Raw genomic sequence first — 14,570 nt, 5'->3', positions numbered from 1 at the left:
TTTTTCCTTTACCATAACTTTGATAAAGAGTGAGTTACTAAGATTTATTTCAAATGTCATCTTTGGCAAAATATATTCAAGAACATTATCCGTTTTCTCTCTCTCTCTCTCTCTCTCTCTCTCTCTCTCTCTCTCTCTCTCTCTCTCTCTCTCTCTCTCTCTCTCTCTCTCTCTCTCTCAGTTTCAACGGTTGAGCTTTCGAAATACTGCCATTTTTCCTATGTGGTATAACAAGTATGGAGATTAAACAAAGTTTGCGGATCTTGGTATTTGTTTCACTATATAATTCCCCATCAGTGGAGTATTATTTCACAAAAAAATCTACTGTTTAACTGTGTCTCATTTACGTGAAGGATAAAACTCTCTCTTATTTCTTTTGTTACTCTAATGGCTCCCCGGCCCATTACTGCTGCATGTCACGTAGCTGAAAATGGAGTGGGTATTATAATAATTATCATTATTATTTATTTTTATTATTACTGAGCAGCAAAAATCTCTTAATTTATTATTTCTTCCCTTTTATAAAGTGGGGGAAATCGAGATTTCAAGAGGTTTTTGGAGCTTAATATTCACAATATATGTATCATATGAATGTAACCAATAGTTTCTAAATAATTATAATTCAAAGTGAGTTGAACGTAAATATGGAACGAGCATAAAAATTCATCTAACTTGTCAGGTAGGCTTCCGCTGAGTAGAATTCTGAAATGTGGAAAAGAGAAAGCGAAGAAAAACAATTTGACAATTTAATAAAAAAAAAAAAGACAATTTGATGAAAAAACATAATATATATTAAACAGCAATAGAAGTCAGAAAACTTACCCAACTGCAATTGACATTTGAAGGAGTACAGTCTCCTTCAGGCTTACGAGCATGGAGATTGGTTGGTTGTTTTGGGTTAAGTTGGCTTATGCCAGCACAGGTCGGTAAGTGTGGCAAAGTGTAATGGAGCACAACAGGCCTGAAATGAAGCTCTGGATTCTGCCAAATCAACAGAGATGTCAGTAAGACCATTCCACTGCCTAACAGCAAACTATTTCTGATGGCGGCAGTGTGACAACAAGACAACTCGACAGAATGCGAATGGTGAGGCTCTGTCAAGTGAGTAGAACGCACCGCTTCTTGGGGAACAGGCACGATGAGCGGTGAAGTACTAATGAGAGTTCCTTCTAGCTAATGTTAAAAGTCGTAATCACATATCTGGGAAAATATAAGTCACCACTTCGAAGAATCTTCTGTGAAAAGTCATTTTAAAAGAAGCAGGAGACTAGACATTCAGTCAGGAGAAAGGCATGCCAATAATGATTGAACGAGAGATCTGAAGAATTTGACACTATTTTTTTAAGGCTGACGGTCAATATCTACAGCTAATAACACTGAAACTTCTGTCTTGCTACTGAGCAGCCGATGAATGTGAACTGTAACGTCTTCTGCCAACCACGATTAGCTTCAGTGGCATTGTCTGTGGTTGTTCACCTTTAGCTAACAAAAAATAAATAGCTTATATCATCATCTACTGTATATAATAAAGAAAACCTTACAAACAATGCTCGGTTGTCGGGCAGATTAGATGATAAATTCCTAAAGTGGTATAAAAAATAAAGATTAGAGACGAAGGCCTGTGTTGGGTGGCCCGAGGTCCATATCAGGCCTCCCAGTCCCTACGTACCTTTTACATTTGCAACCATCATTGGTATTCGTTTTACTAAAGTTAACCTCTTGTCTACACCACTTACTGAACCATCCTAGTCTCTGCGAAGACTAGCAACAACAACATTGTATGTTTAGGGGATGAGCAACTACGCTAGCTTCACGGGCTGGCTTTCAAGGACAGGACAAGAGTTAGCGAGAAAATAAAAAGCAGTTCACTTCTGTATGAAACCGAAAGGTATAAGTACTTATAAATAATTCTCTTTGGGTGTAAGTTATTCCTACGGTAAAGTGAATTCGATATTTAGGTATATACAGTATATGTGGCGTAGTATTTGAGAATATGAAAGTCATGACTGGATTAGTGACAAATTATTATAAACTAAATAGGCTACGTATTACAAACGTGGCACTAACATATCATGTTGGAGATGGGGTGAATCTGATGAAAGTAGGTATAGCAGAGTCGGTATCAGATTATACCTCTGAAGGTTGAGGGTTGGAATCCTACCCTGATTGCCTCTTGCCTGGGATGTTTGTATTTGTGACTTTGTTATCATCTATGTGTGTTTGTGTAATATATATATACAGTATATATATATATATATATATATATATATATATATATATATGTATGTATATATATATGTATATATATATATATATATATATATATATATTGTGATGTAGGATATCAAAATCACCTGGAGGCCACTAACCCTAGACAGTTACTGAGTGTCGTGGGTTCAAGGCAGTGGCCTAGTAGCCCCTCCCATTGAACCCGTCACTCAAAAGTTTTTAAAAGAATTTAAAACTTGTACTTGGCATTTGTGTTTAATCAGCTATGTCTGTCATTCCAGTTTAAGCAAATCATCCCTTCCACTTTTAAGTTTCTTGTTCAAATTTCTTTTCAGCAGTTCAAAGTCGTGACTCAGTTGTATGATACTACGAAACTGATGACTTCAAAACTATTCCTCGTTAATTTTCATGATTATGTATTCGGTTTCGTTGCTACACAGTGTTAACCTGATCCGTTTATTTACTGAATCATGAATGATTCAAGGAGGATAAGGATTAAAAGAGAGCAAAAGATACTTTATTACAATAATAAAGACGCATGGTGAGGGTTTATACATTCAAAGGAGGAAAAGTAGAGCAGCAAATAACAAAACATTATAAAATTACTGCAGAGAAAAATGAAAGAAACTCAAAATAACTATCAATGCACACTTGAACAACTTTAGACAGTTGGAAAATTACTTGTAAAAGATGAATAATAAGAAATCTTACAAATCTGACCTAACTAAAGTGCTGCAATATTAATTTAGGAACACACAATGACCTTTTCTCCTGGCCTAAAATGTAAATGAATTCGTCATTACATTTCATCTGGCTTTTACTATGGCTGTGAAATTAATTTTCAACTCTATATTCCTTTTGCAGTCATTCCACGAGAAATAAGAATCACACTGAATTCTATGCATAGACAAAATCACAGAATTCTTGATAGTTTTTAAGATGCATAAACGAATATCTGGAAGGTAAACAGCCAAAAGACAAGTCACTCCGAAATACGAGTCTGTCCCTTCCAAAACAAATTGACTTCGCTACTCAGCAGTTCAACAGCGGTAAGGTAACTACCATTAATCACTCAACTTTCGTCATGAATTGGCTTTTACTGGCCGATCATAAAAAATATTAAATAGAGATGAGACACAGGCCCGGCTAAGATCATTATAAATGCCACTTGCTAAGAATGCATGGATGCAGTGCAAGACTTTTCTGACTGCAAGTACCACCTTAATGAATAGGTGTTCGTCGACAACAGCATTCTGTTAACCACTGAGATAAATTATGTTATCCACATTAACAACAAAGCAAAGAGAATTTGCTAGGAGTTCCCTGGACTAGTGCTCATTTATAGGAGAATATATACAAAATCAGTAAGATAATTCATGTGAACCAAGACTGAAATCATTCAGAAGTTATTTAACACGCTTTGCAAAACAAATTATATGACTTGAATGTATTGCACATTTAAACTACAACTTTGATATGCACTACTGCTACTGTAGGGTTTATGAGAGACTTGGGTAATACATTAGCTCAAATAGGATTAAAAACAAGGTGTGTCAGAGGCAGATTTTACAGTGATTCGTTCCTCTGTATAAATTGGCACTTAATTTAGATATTATGAAAAAGAATTCCATTCAAGAGAGTTACTATATTAAACCCCACACAGTGCAGTTCATCAAGAATTATGGCTAGTATCCAGGACAATTAGGGTAAAGGGACAGTCTAAGAATTGACAATTTCTTAAGAGGACTCTGGTGTGCTGTAGGCCAAAATAAATATGGTAGGTAAAAATGCAAGTTCACACAGAAATCAGCAGCCACATCCGATGGTTGTAGGGCATTAAAAGAGCTTGCTGAAGGTGCCCCCAGGGCAATGGACACAGCCAGTGGCTGATAGAACTTTGTTTTGAAGTTACTGACCTCGTTGATGGTAAGGTCACAGAGACTTGAGCTGTCTTATTCGTTTTTTTGTGAGACATCCCTCGGCCCTGACGACGCTGCTAAGGTCCAGGATCGGTTCCCGAGGCAGACAGGGAAAAAAACCCCAATTGTCGGTATCAGATCCAGAGAATCTCTGGATCCTGGTCGGTATAAATTAGGTGTGCGGGTCATGGCGACACACGATCTGATCTTTGGTAATGATGTTTCAAGGTTAATTTACATTTCTTGTCTGGAATCCACAGGTGGTGTTATCCGGTCAGGAAAGATTGCCTCGGTTTACTAGGTAAGAGGTGATAATCAGTGCTGCTGATGAAGAGGTAAACGTGAGTTAAGAAGGCTGCAAACGGAGCTGAGGGAATTTAAGTCCACTGGAATATGTAGATCACCTACAAGAGTCTGAAATCGATCGGAGAGGGATAGGAAGGGCGGGGGAGGCGGGGGGGGGAGGTGGGAAGGTCATATTATGTTAATCATCTTTTTTAAAAATGACAGATGTCACTGAATTTTATGTTATCTACATCACAGACGCTTGCGTTTTCATCTTTTAATGCCAGGGTGGGGATCATCTGGCCCTAAGGCCGTAAAAGGCCTGCAAGACCATTCGATTAGGCCTTCGAGATATCTTGTATATAGTAACTCTTGCCTCACATTTCAGACTATTGCGATTGGGTGAACGGCTAACTGTGAAAGGGAAGGAAAAAGATACTTTGAGAACTAAAACTTTCAGTGGGTAAACTTGTCGATTCAATAAGCTTTGCCCAGAAAAAACTGGCAGAAACCATTAGATTCAAGAATTGCTTAAATTAAGTTGATGTAGCTAGAGATGGTGTCAAGAATACATACTGAGAACTGTCATTTCCAATTAACGTGAAGAAGGCGAAGAAAATTTCTGCATTTATTTTCCATATTCAGGGATTGATATAGATTTTAGTTCAAGTTTATATAAATTAGAGTCAGTCGACCTTCATATTATTAATTAGCTATACAGACTCCAAGAAGCCATTGGTTTGTGAATCTGTCTAAATATATTTGCTGTTAAATTTATATAGATTTGTTTGAGTGTTTCTGATGTGTTTGTATTAAGCTATGCATATGCAATGTGTGCTTTATGAACTTCTCGTATTTTATGCGTGTGTACTTTCATATGTGCTTGTGTATTTGCTGATTGTATTGTTCTTATACATATTTTTATTTATATATTCTTTTATAGTTTTTTATTTACATTACCATATTTCCCGCATGGCGATATTTTCAAGATGTTGACTGTTGTTGACAATATACCCTTTGGCATTTCTTATAGCTTAACCTCTTTTCGCTACTTATGTGATTGATAAGTGTCATTTGTTGAATTTATTTTAACATTAGCAATCTTTCGTCTTTATATTATGAACTTCTGGCGAATAGATTGCCTTCGTCAAGGTCCTGTGGAGAACTAAACAATCGCGCAAACTGCACTTCATCGGTGCTCTTCAGACCCTCCTTAATGTGGATTGATTTTACACACACACATACATATGAATACAGTACACACACACACACACACACACACACACACACACACATATATATATATATATATATATATATATATATATATATATATATATATATATATATATATATATAATAAAATATGTATAAAAAGAAAATATGTAAACGTTAGGATACAATTGTCGTTTAATATCCATTTTGCTCTACCTCAGAAGTAATACTGAAGGGGAATTATAATTGATAAGTGGTAAAAATTCTCGTCATTGAAGTCGGAGGTTCACACCGTCGGGAATTCGAATCTTCTAGTAGACGAAGCACTTTTTAATTAAAACTCCCTTCGGTGTTATTTCAGAGGTAGAGCCAATAATATTTTGAAAATCATTTTTATTTTAAAGTTTGTGAGTGTGAAAAGTCTGAAGGTGTAATAAAAAAGAATTATATATATATATATATATATATATATATATATATATATATATATATATATATATATATATATATATATGTGTGTGTGTGTGTGTGTGTGTGTGTGTGTGTGTTTGTGTGTGTGTGTGTTCGTTCATGTTTTCATATAATTCGTATTCTGGTTAAGGAATTTTCTTTGATCCTGTAATTTTCAGATACTCTGAATCTTTTGTGATTATAACTATTCAAGTATAATTAATAAACGGCTCTCCGTTTTTCTCATATGTGTTGTTCGAAGAGCAAGCCCGTTCATGCAAAAGGCCAAACTCAGCTACAAAAGTAAATAACTTCTTCCTCTTACATAGTTCTGTAAGAAATACTTTATTCCATATATTCTATAATTTAAAAGAAAAATGGGATTGCAAGTTAAAATCACGACGAGAAATAAATAAATATTTACATAAAATAATAGAAATAGCAATCATAAGTAACCTTATACAAAAATAAGCTCATTTCTCGAAATCATACAATGGAACAGAGAGACAGCATGTTTTGAAATCAACACCGAATGAGTTATCAACTGTTTGATCTCTCAAACGTTATCCAACAGAGTCAATATGTTACTGCAGAGTATACTTGGCATTTGGCATTCTGGGATATGTCCTTTGATTCATTTCCATAACACCATAAGCCAAGCAGACAGTAAGTTAATTAAGAATATGTATCCTTTACTCCCAGTGACTGACATTGATGCTGAAGAGGTACAAGTGCTATTAAGACAAGAAGCAACTTCTCTCGAAGTTAGCTCAACATTGTAGCCTTGAACGCCAGTCCACACACCAAAACTCTTGCACTCACAGTGAGGTACTTTATTGTGTTTCAGCAATATGGTGTAAGGAACCTTTAGCTTCCCTTGTCGCATTGATACAGTGCACCTTGTATGCTTGTGTGGAGCCCCATTACAGGTGAATTTTCCCTGGTACATATCTTCAAAGGTTTCTGTGGTACCATAAGTGAGATAATAGCTTTGACTGACACTGAATTGTAGGTTCAGGTCAGCCAGAAATGGAATGCCTCCTTTAAACTCCATGCCTACTTGAATTTCAACGCCGCCTGTTTGACTAAATGAAGAAGTTTTACTCAGTTTCTTCTCAACGAGTATTTCAATAGACTGACTTCCTGAGGCATCGTTAAAGATATCCTTTTCTGCCAAAATGATGGGCTTCATTTGGCTTATCTCACTTTTGTTGAGTGCGTATATCACTTGTTGTACAGAGTAGAGGCCTTCGCTCCAGTCACTTTTCTTTTTACAGTCACAAGGTGGCGGGTAACCTTTACAGTCACCTCCACCAGCTAAGCAAGCACGGTAATCAGTTAGCTTCCCTGGGCAGTCAGCAGTGTCATTACAGGGAAGGGCAGAGCCAGTACAAGTCCAGAAGCCAACGTAATTGCATTGACACTTGAATCCTGCCGGAGCTGCTTTGCTGATAATGCAACCTCCCTCTTGATTCTGATACTCGCAGCTACAGTCTGTTACCTCGGCCCTGAAGAATGACCATCAGACATAATCATAAAGAACAGATATCATATCAGGTCATATAGAGAATCAAATATTTATCCTGAGAATGAATGATATATATATATATATATATATATATATATATATATATATATATTAATATATATATATATTACATATATATATATATATATATATATATATATATATATATATATTAATGTATGTATATTGTAACATAGGCAAAACATTAATTATCTGAAATTGCTCACTTACCTGACGTACAAGACTTGGAGGAGTAATACTAAGATTGGAGTAATGCGCTGCATGGTTGGTGGTCTCGATCTTTGCCTGCAAATGAATGCTGTCTAAAATACTCTATTTTTATGATTCATTTGGTTCTGAGAATATAATTTTGTACATAAAGGATTTTCCTATACTTTTTCCAGTGCACTATTTCTGTTTCTATACTCTTTCATATCACGATACTTCGATTTTACCTGTTATTTGCACTTTGTATTCCCTGTCCAACAATGCCCTTACTGTGGGTATTAAATCACCTGAAAGTGGTAGAGTGCCAAGTCTTCGTAACCGGTTCTGTCACCACAAGTGAAGATATTATTTCAAAAAATATAATGCAATGTAAGCAAAAACAGTGAAAGTTGTCAGAAAATAAAAAATAAGTACGTGATTGCCAACCTTATTCTCACACAAATACCCCTTGCTTTTCGGATTAAAAAAAGATACTTTAGAGCAAGTGCTGAGAAAAATGCGTTTACAATTGTTTCGGTGTAACAGATACCTACAATGGAAAAAATTCATTGCAATGCAGTGTTTTTAAAGGATAGGGGAGAAATCTAATATAATGATAATAATAACAATGCAAATGAAAAAAATAAAATCCATGTTTGTGTAACTATATTGGAATACAAATGTCTAAATTAAAAGGTTTACATCAGTCAGCTCTCGAGAGCTTGCTCTGCTCCCACCTTTCTTTTATGATGGAACTGATCAGGTTCTCGAAAGCTCCTTAATTCTATAATTTTTAAACCTTACACATTTGCATAACGTTACAAGCAGCACACGTAGATTTAATCTCTCCAGTGTCTGAAATTATATCCATCGTCACTGTAATAAATTCAGTTGGATAAACTTACCACAAAAGAGACGAATGGAAGATTTAGAAGACCAGCAGTCTTGGCTGAGGCAGTGAACGTTCCCGTCTGAGTACTCAAGCAGTCGAGAGCTCTCTGGCTCACAGAGAAGTCAAATGTTCCAATTTATAGCCAAGGCTGAGAACGTTCGTCATGCTATTAATAGATTTTCGTAAATCTGCAGTTATCCATGCAGTGTATCCTTAACAGACAGGAAGTTGAGTGCGAGGGAACTTAGTTTTAGGATTATGAGAATCCGGTTATTTACTTATATGCGTTAGCATTATGCGTACAGTTTCCAGAGCATTTTTTTTTTCAATTACCTTTATCTTTTCTATTTTCTTCTTTATGCTTGCTCTTGTTTCAAATGAGTCCATTTTGTTCTACGGGAGTTTGCTTTCATTATTATTGGGCTCTGGGGCTTGTTCTAGGTGATTGTTTGCTCGCTGTGAATAACAGTTATTATCAACACAATATTAAGCGGGTCTGGTCAGTACTTAATTGGTGACCGCCATGAAAAGCCAGATATTGTCAGCACCTAAGCCCCTTATACATCCATAAATACATGTTGAAAGTTGAAGATATCACCTTATGGCATTGTTCCATCTTAAGAGACAACAACGTAGGTTGAAAGTAATAATAATAATAATAATAATAATAATAATAATAATAATACACGACATTCTGTATAAAAGTTTGTGTTACCTCGTACAAATTTAAGCTTAATGAGGGAAAGTAAGTGTTGCCAGCAAATACAGTGTTCATTGTCGGCAGAAAATTTTGTTAAGTAAATTGTGTTGTGAGGCGAGGTAAGAGTAAGATTCAGAGTCTATAGCCTAATGATTTATTTACAAAACTTTCACACAGAGCAAGGCTCGTGTGAGCTGCAATGTAGCTTCTGACCTCTGACAGGTAGAAATAGGGATTAAGTACAAGCATTTGTGTTTGTACACAGAGAGAAATGTAGATAGAAAATGGTACAGGAAAACTGTGACAATAATGATAAGGGAGATATATGTATGAAAGTTGTACGAGAGGACTTGTGTTTCTTTCATCCCCGTGTTTTGTTCACGGTTTCTTGTCACAGGATAATGGTGGTTGTGGTGTAGGTGTGTGTAGGGTCCACATGTGGGCGCTACAGGACTCGCCCCCCACCCCCTCACTGGAGAAGCCTACGGCTGTAGGTCGGTGTCTGGTATGTGTGGGGGTTTCAGACGATCAATGGAAACCCACATTGTTCTACTGTCATCTGGTACACCTTGGGTCATCTCTGGATGATGTGGTATGGTCCTGAGGAGGCCGGGAAGAGGGAATCTGTGTGTGTCTACCCGTATGAATGCATATTTTATGTTCTGCAGGTCGTTGGGGATGTACTTTCTGACCGCGTGTTAGGTTGTCTTCGCTGGCATTATCTTTTTTATCACTTTTTGGGTGTCTGATGGTGATGTCGGGCTTGTTTGTTCTTGGAAGGCATCTGCTGGCAACATCAACGCTTGGCCATATAGGACTTCTGCTGGAAATGCATTGAACACTGTGTGCAATGTCGTTCTGATGCCCAGCAGGACCCATGGTAGCTCGTTTCTCCAGCTCCCACCTTGGCATCTGGCAGTGAGTGCTGCTTTTAGCGAATGGTGCAGCCTATTGACGATGCTGTTGACTTCTGGGTTGTGGGCCATCAACTGCATTATTTTTGTCCTCAGACTGTGTGCAAGGGTGTTCCACAAGACAGCTGTGAAGTTGGTTCCATTGTCGCTGGTGATGATCTGGGGGACCCCATGCCTACTGACCCACTTGACGAGGGCTTTTACGCAGCTCTCCACCATTTGTTTTTGCATTGGTAATGCTTCTGGCCACCTGGTGTTCCTGTCTGTGATGGTAAACAGGTATCTCTATCCCTCAGAGGGGGTAGGGGCTCCACTATGTTGACGTGGATGTGGGCAAGTCATCGGTTCGTTGTTGTGAACTCTCCTATCCTGCTTTTGATGTGCCTTCTAATTTTTGACGTCTGGCATGGGATGCATTCTCTTGTCCACTTTTTCGCATGTTTTCTCATTCCCCACTAGGTGTACCACTCTGCTATGATTCGGGCAGTTGACCAACCCAATGGGTGGGATAGGTTTTGGGTGAGAATGAAGGTATGCACCAGTGGTTGGTGGTCATTCTGCAGCTTGAACTGTCATCCCTCGAGCATTTGGCGAAAATGGCAGACTGCTTTGTAGACTGCGAGGAGCTCCCTGTCAAATGTTGAATATTTCTGTTCTGCTGCCATTAGCTTCTTGCTGAAGAAGGCCAGTGGACGATGACCATCATCAGTGTCCTGCTAGAGTATGGTTCCCAGCGCCATGTTGTTTGCATCGGTTGTCAGTGTGAGGGACCTGTTGGGTAGAGGAAAAATCATTGTGGTTTCAGAGGTTATTGCGTGTTTTGCTAAAAGAAATGTTTTATCTTGATTTTCTGTCCAGTTTAGTGTCTTATTCTTTCCTTTAAGACATTCATATATGGGGCTCATTATTTTGGCAATGTTCGGTATAAAGTGATGATAATAGTTTATTAAGCCTGAAAATTCTTGCACTGATTTTACTGTTGTTGGTTGTGGGAAGTCTGTTATTGCTTTCACTTTTTCTGGTAGGCATTTAATGCCTTCTGGGCTCACTTAGTGTCCCAGATATTCTTCTGTTTTCTTTGCCCACTCTCACTTGTCTTCCCGCACTATGAGTCTGTTTTCTTTGAGTCTCTGTAGCACTTTCTTAATGTCTTTGAGATGTTGTTTTAGATTGGGGCTGAATATTAGTATATTGTAGATGTAGACCATGCAGAATGGAAGGTTGTCGAACAGTTCGTCCATAAGTCTTTGGAATGTTGCCCCTGAGTTGCTCTGTTCATCTGGTTGGTTATGTCTGCTATATTTGGCAGTGGGTGTCAGTGTGGTTTTGTTTTGACGTTTAGGCGTCAGTAGTCTTCTCAGGGATTCCATGTTCCATCTGACTTCGGTACCATATGTAGGGGTGATACCCATGGGCTGGGGACTGTTTGGCATATTTCTGCTTTTTCCATTTTTTTGAATACCCACTTGGTGTAGGCAAGCTTTTCTGGGGCCAGACATCTGAAATGTGAGTGGATCAGAGGATGGTTGGTCTCTATCTGATGTTGGATGTTATGTTTTGCTGGTTTGTTTGAGTCATGCTTCAGGTCGTTCTTAAATATGTCTTTGTATCCTTGTAGGAGTTGATAAAACTCTGGTGTTGGGGAGTCTGGTGCGACTGGGCATATTTGTAGCTTTTGTAGACTTGTTGATGGTGTGGTATGTCTGTTTGGCTTTTGAGGAGATGATGTTGACGCTGTTCTTGGGATCAACTGTTTTGCTGTTACATTTACTAGTAGGTTGTGTGCTGTTAGGAAATCCGCTCCTAACAACGCCATCGTCGCATCTGCGGTGATGAAAGTCCAGTCATATTCTTTCCTGTTGAAAGCTATTTTTATCTTCTGCCTTCTGTACATTGTAAGTGGTGCTACTCTGATGGTTGATACATGGAGGTTGGTGGGGGGAGTGGGGTTGAGTCATTCGTTCAGGCTGGCTGGGATGAATGATCTGCATGCTCAGGTGTCTGCTAGGAACTCCTTTCTGCACTTTCATCTCTTAGGAAGAAGCACATGGGGCCGTTTTTGTTCACACCTGGAAGAAAGACAGTGGTGGGCAGACACATCTTCTCTTATGAGGCAGTCAGTCTGCTCACCACTGATGTCAGTATGGTTGGGTCGTATGTGCGACCCCATTGCATGTTTTTTGAAAATAGGCAGCCTTTGTCACATTTTTGGGCCTTGTTTCCAAATTTCTAATGGAAAAAACATATGCTCTCCATTGGTTCTTGTTTTTTCTGCTTAGGCATCCCCTTGATGACTTGCTTGGGGAAGCTTCTTTTGTAAATGGGGCTGCCTGGCTCTTCTGTGTCACTGTCGGATTCCGTGTCTGTTGTCTGCTGGGTCTGACATGGTACTGCTGTTGCTGCTGGTTGTGAGGGATTTGTTGTTCTGTGGGCTGTGTGTATTTAACCGACCATGATCAGGAAATCTTCTGTGGGCATGGTGGAGGCTTTGGGCATTGCTGCCACTGTCTGGTGAGGTAGTTTTGTGAGGAGTACTTCCCTCACGAGGTCTAAGGGTGACTCAGGTTGGTCGCTCTTGTCGGGCAGTGTAATGAGCCGCCGCAGTTGCTTATACACATGTGGTGGTCGCTCATCCCCTATAGGTGCCCCCATGTGGTTGAAGAATTTCTTGGCTCTCTGGGCAGGTGGCATGTTGAAGGATGACTTCAGCTGATCCTTCAGCAGTTTGTAGGTGACGGGGCCTTGTAGTTCCTCGAGCCATCCTGCTATTTGCTCGAAGGCATTGCCGAGGTGATCTTCTCTGTGTGGAAGATTGTTTCCGCCCTGAAGAACCATGCCTCCAGGTTGTGGGGCATGAATTGCGATAGGTGTATAGAGGCAGCAACAAGGTACTCATTGGTGAGGTTGGTATCATCGCTGCTGGCTTGGTCGGGCATCTCTGTGGGTCACTAATGTAAGGTGAGGTACGAGTAAGCTTCAGAGTATAGTTTACAAATTTATTTGCAAAACATTATCACAGGGTCAAAGTGAAATGCTGTCCTCCATATTTGTTCTTAGTTCAGATTTTATTTAAAAGAGTTATGATAACCTAGACCATCAGGCGGGTGAACTCCACAAGCTTTTCCCCATAGCTTTTGCTAAAAAAGATTTCTGGAGCACTTTCTTCTAAACGCAGTCATTATTGTTATTTTTTCTCTGAAGCAACGTTTTTAGGGTAGCCAAAATTATGTAATAGTGCACATGTTCCAAAAAGTTCTTTATGAACTAGTTGCATTAATTAATGACTGACAAGCCTCCTTGCCTCCAGCATTCTCTACTGGTAGGTTCCTGAAATACCTATCTTTAAGCACCAATTTACTGTGGGTACTAAGAATATATCAGCCGGGCTTCTGTAGCCACCAGAATGAGTCAAAAGACTCTCACTTACCTGGATGAGAACTGTGTTTAGAAAGAGTGTGGCAATTACTGGAGATTTGTGAAAAATAATGAAAAGGAATGACATTAGTGGCGGAATTTCATGAAGGCTCTTTGTGTCATATGATATTGGATGATAATAATAATGATAAAATATACACTTCAGATCCTTGGTTTTATCATTGTAGGAATATTGCTCTCATGTCGTAATTTTAACTCACGCTGGAAGATGTCTTGATGTTTTTCATGACCACCACAAATGGTCAATGTGATTGTAATCAGTTCTGAAAGATGTCTTGCTTGTGCATCACCCCATTGCCGGTGTATGTCATTAAGGAACCTCCCCCTCCTCATCACCCTTAGTACTGGTGCCACTTATGTTAGTGCGTGCTATTTGCTCGTTTCCCTTACAGTCAGAACCCACCTTCTGTCGTAGTGCCACACTACCCTGTGCCACAAGTCATTCAGCCCCTGTAATTCAGGTTAAGATGGAAATTTTTGCTGTTTGAAAAGTGGACTGTCCTCCAAAACTATTATTGTAAAAGAAATTAGTGTTGGAAGAACAAAAAAATGGTTGTCAAAAACATATCAAAGTAGAGATGATGGCAGTCCGGTGGTATTATCCATTGAGTAGCTTAAATCGAACAGTGAGTGCCAGATTTAATTTCTCCCAGGGCTTATATAAATGAGTTTTTTTTTTTTTTTGGAAAGGTGAACATTGGAGCCAAGTGAAGTTGAAGAAGTGAGATTGTAAAATCGTAAGAAGTGGGTAAAAATTAGTTGTCAAAAAGCTATACGGTTGGGTAAAAAGGATAAA

General features: G+C 38.6%; 1 protein-coding gene across 1 annotated transcript; it reads right to left on the bottom strand.

Annotated features, from left to right (window-relative positions):
• Positions 1-10,123: 10,123 nt before the first annotated feature.
• Positions 10,124-10,558, bottom strand: LOC136825206 (uncharacterized). Its single transcript, XM_067081232.1, has one exon. It carries the CDS (start codon positions 10,556-10,558, stop codon positions 10,124-10,126), a length of 435 nt encoding a protein of 144 aa, XP_066937333.1.
• Between the last annotated feature and the right edge of the window lie 4,012 nt (positions 10,559-14,570).

The sequence above is a fragment of the Macrobrachium rosenbergii genome, chromosome 37, assembly GCF_040412425.1.
Source record: "Macrobrachium rosenbergii isolate ZJJX-2024 chromosome 37, ASM4041242v1, whole genome shotgun sequence".
NCBI lineage: Eukaryota > Metazoa > Arthropoda > Malacostraca > Decapoda > Palaemonidae > Macrobrachium > Macrobrachium rosenbergii.
Note: the sequence above shows the minus strand (reverse complement) of the source record. Positions and strands in the feature narration are given on the sequence as shown.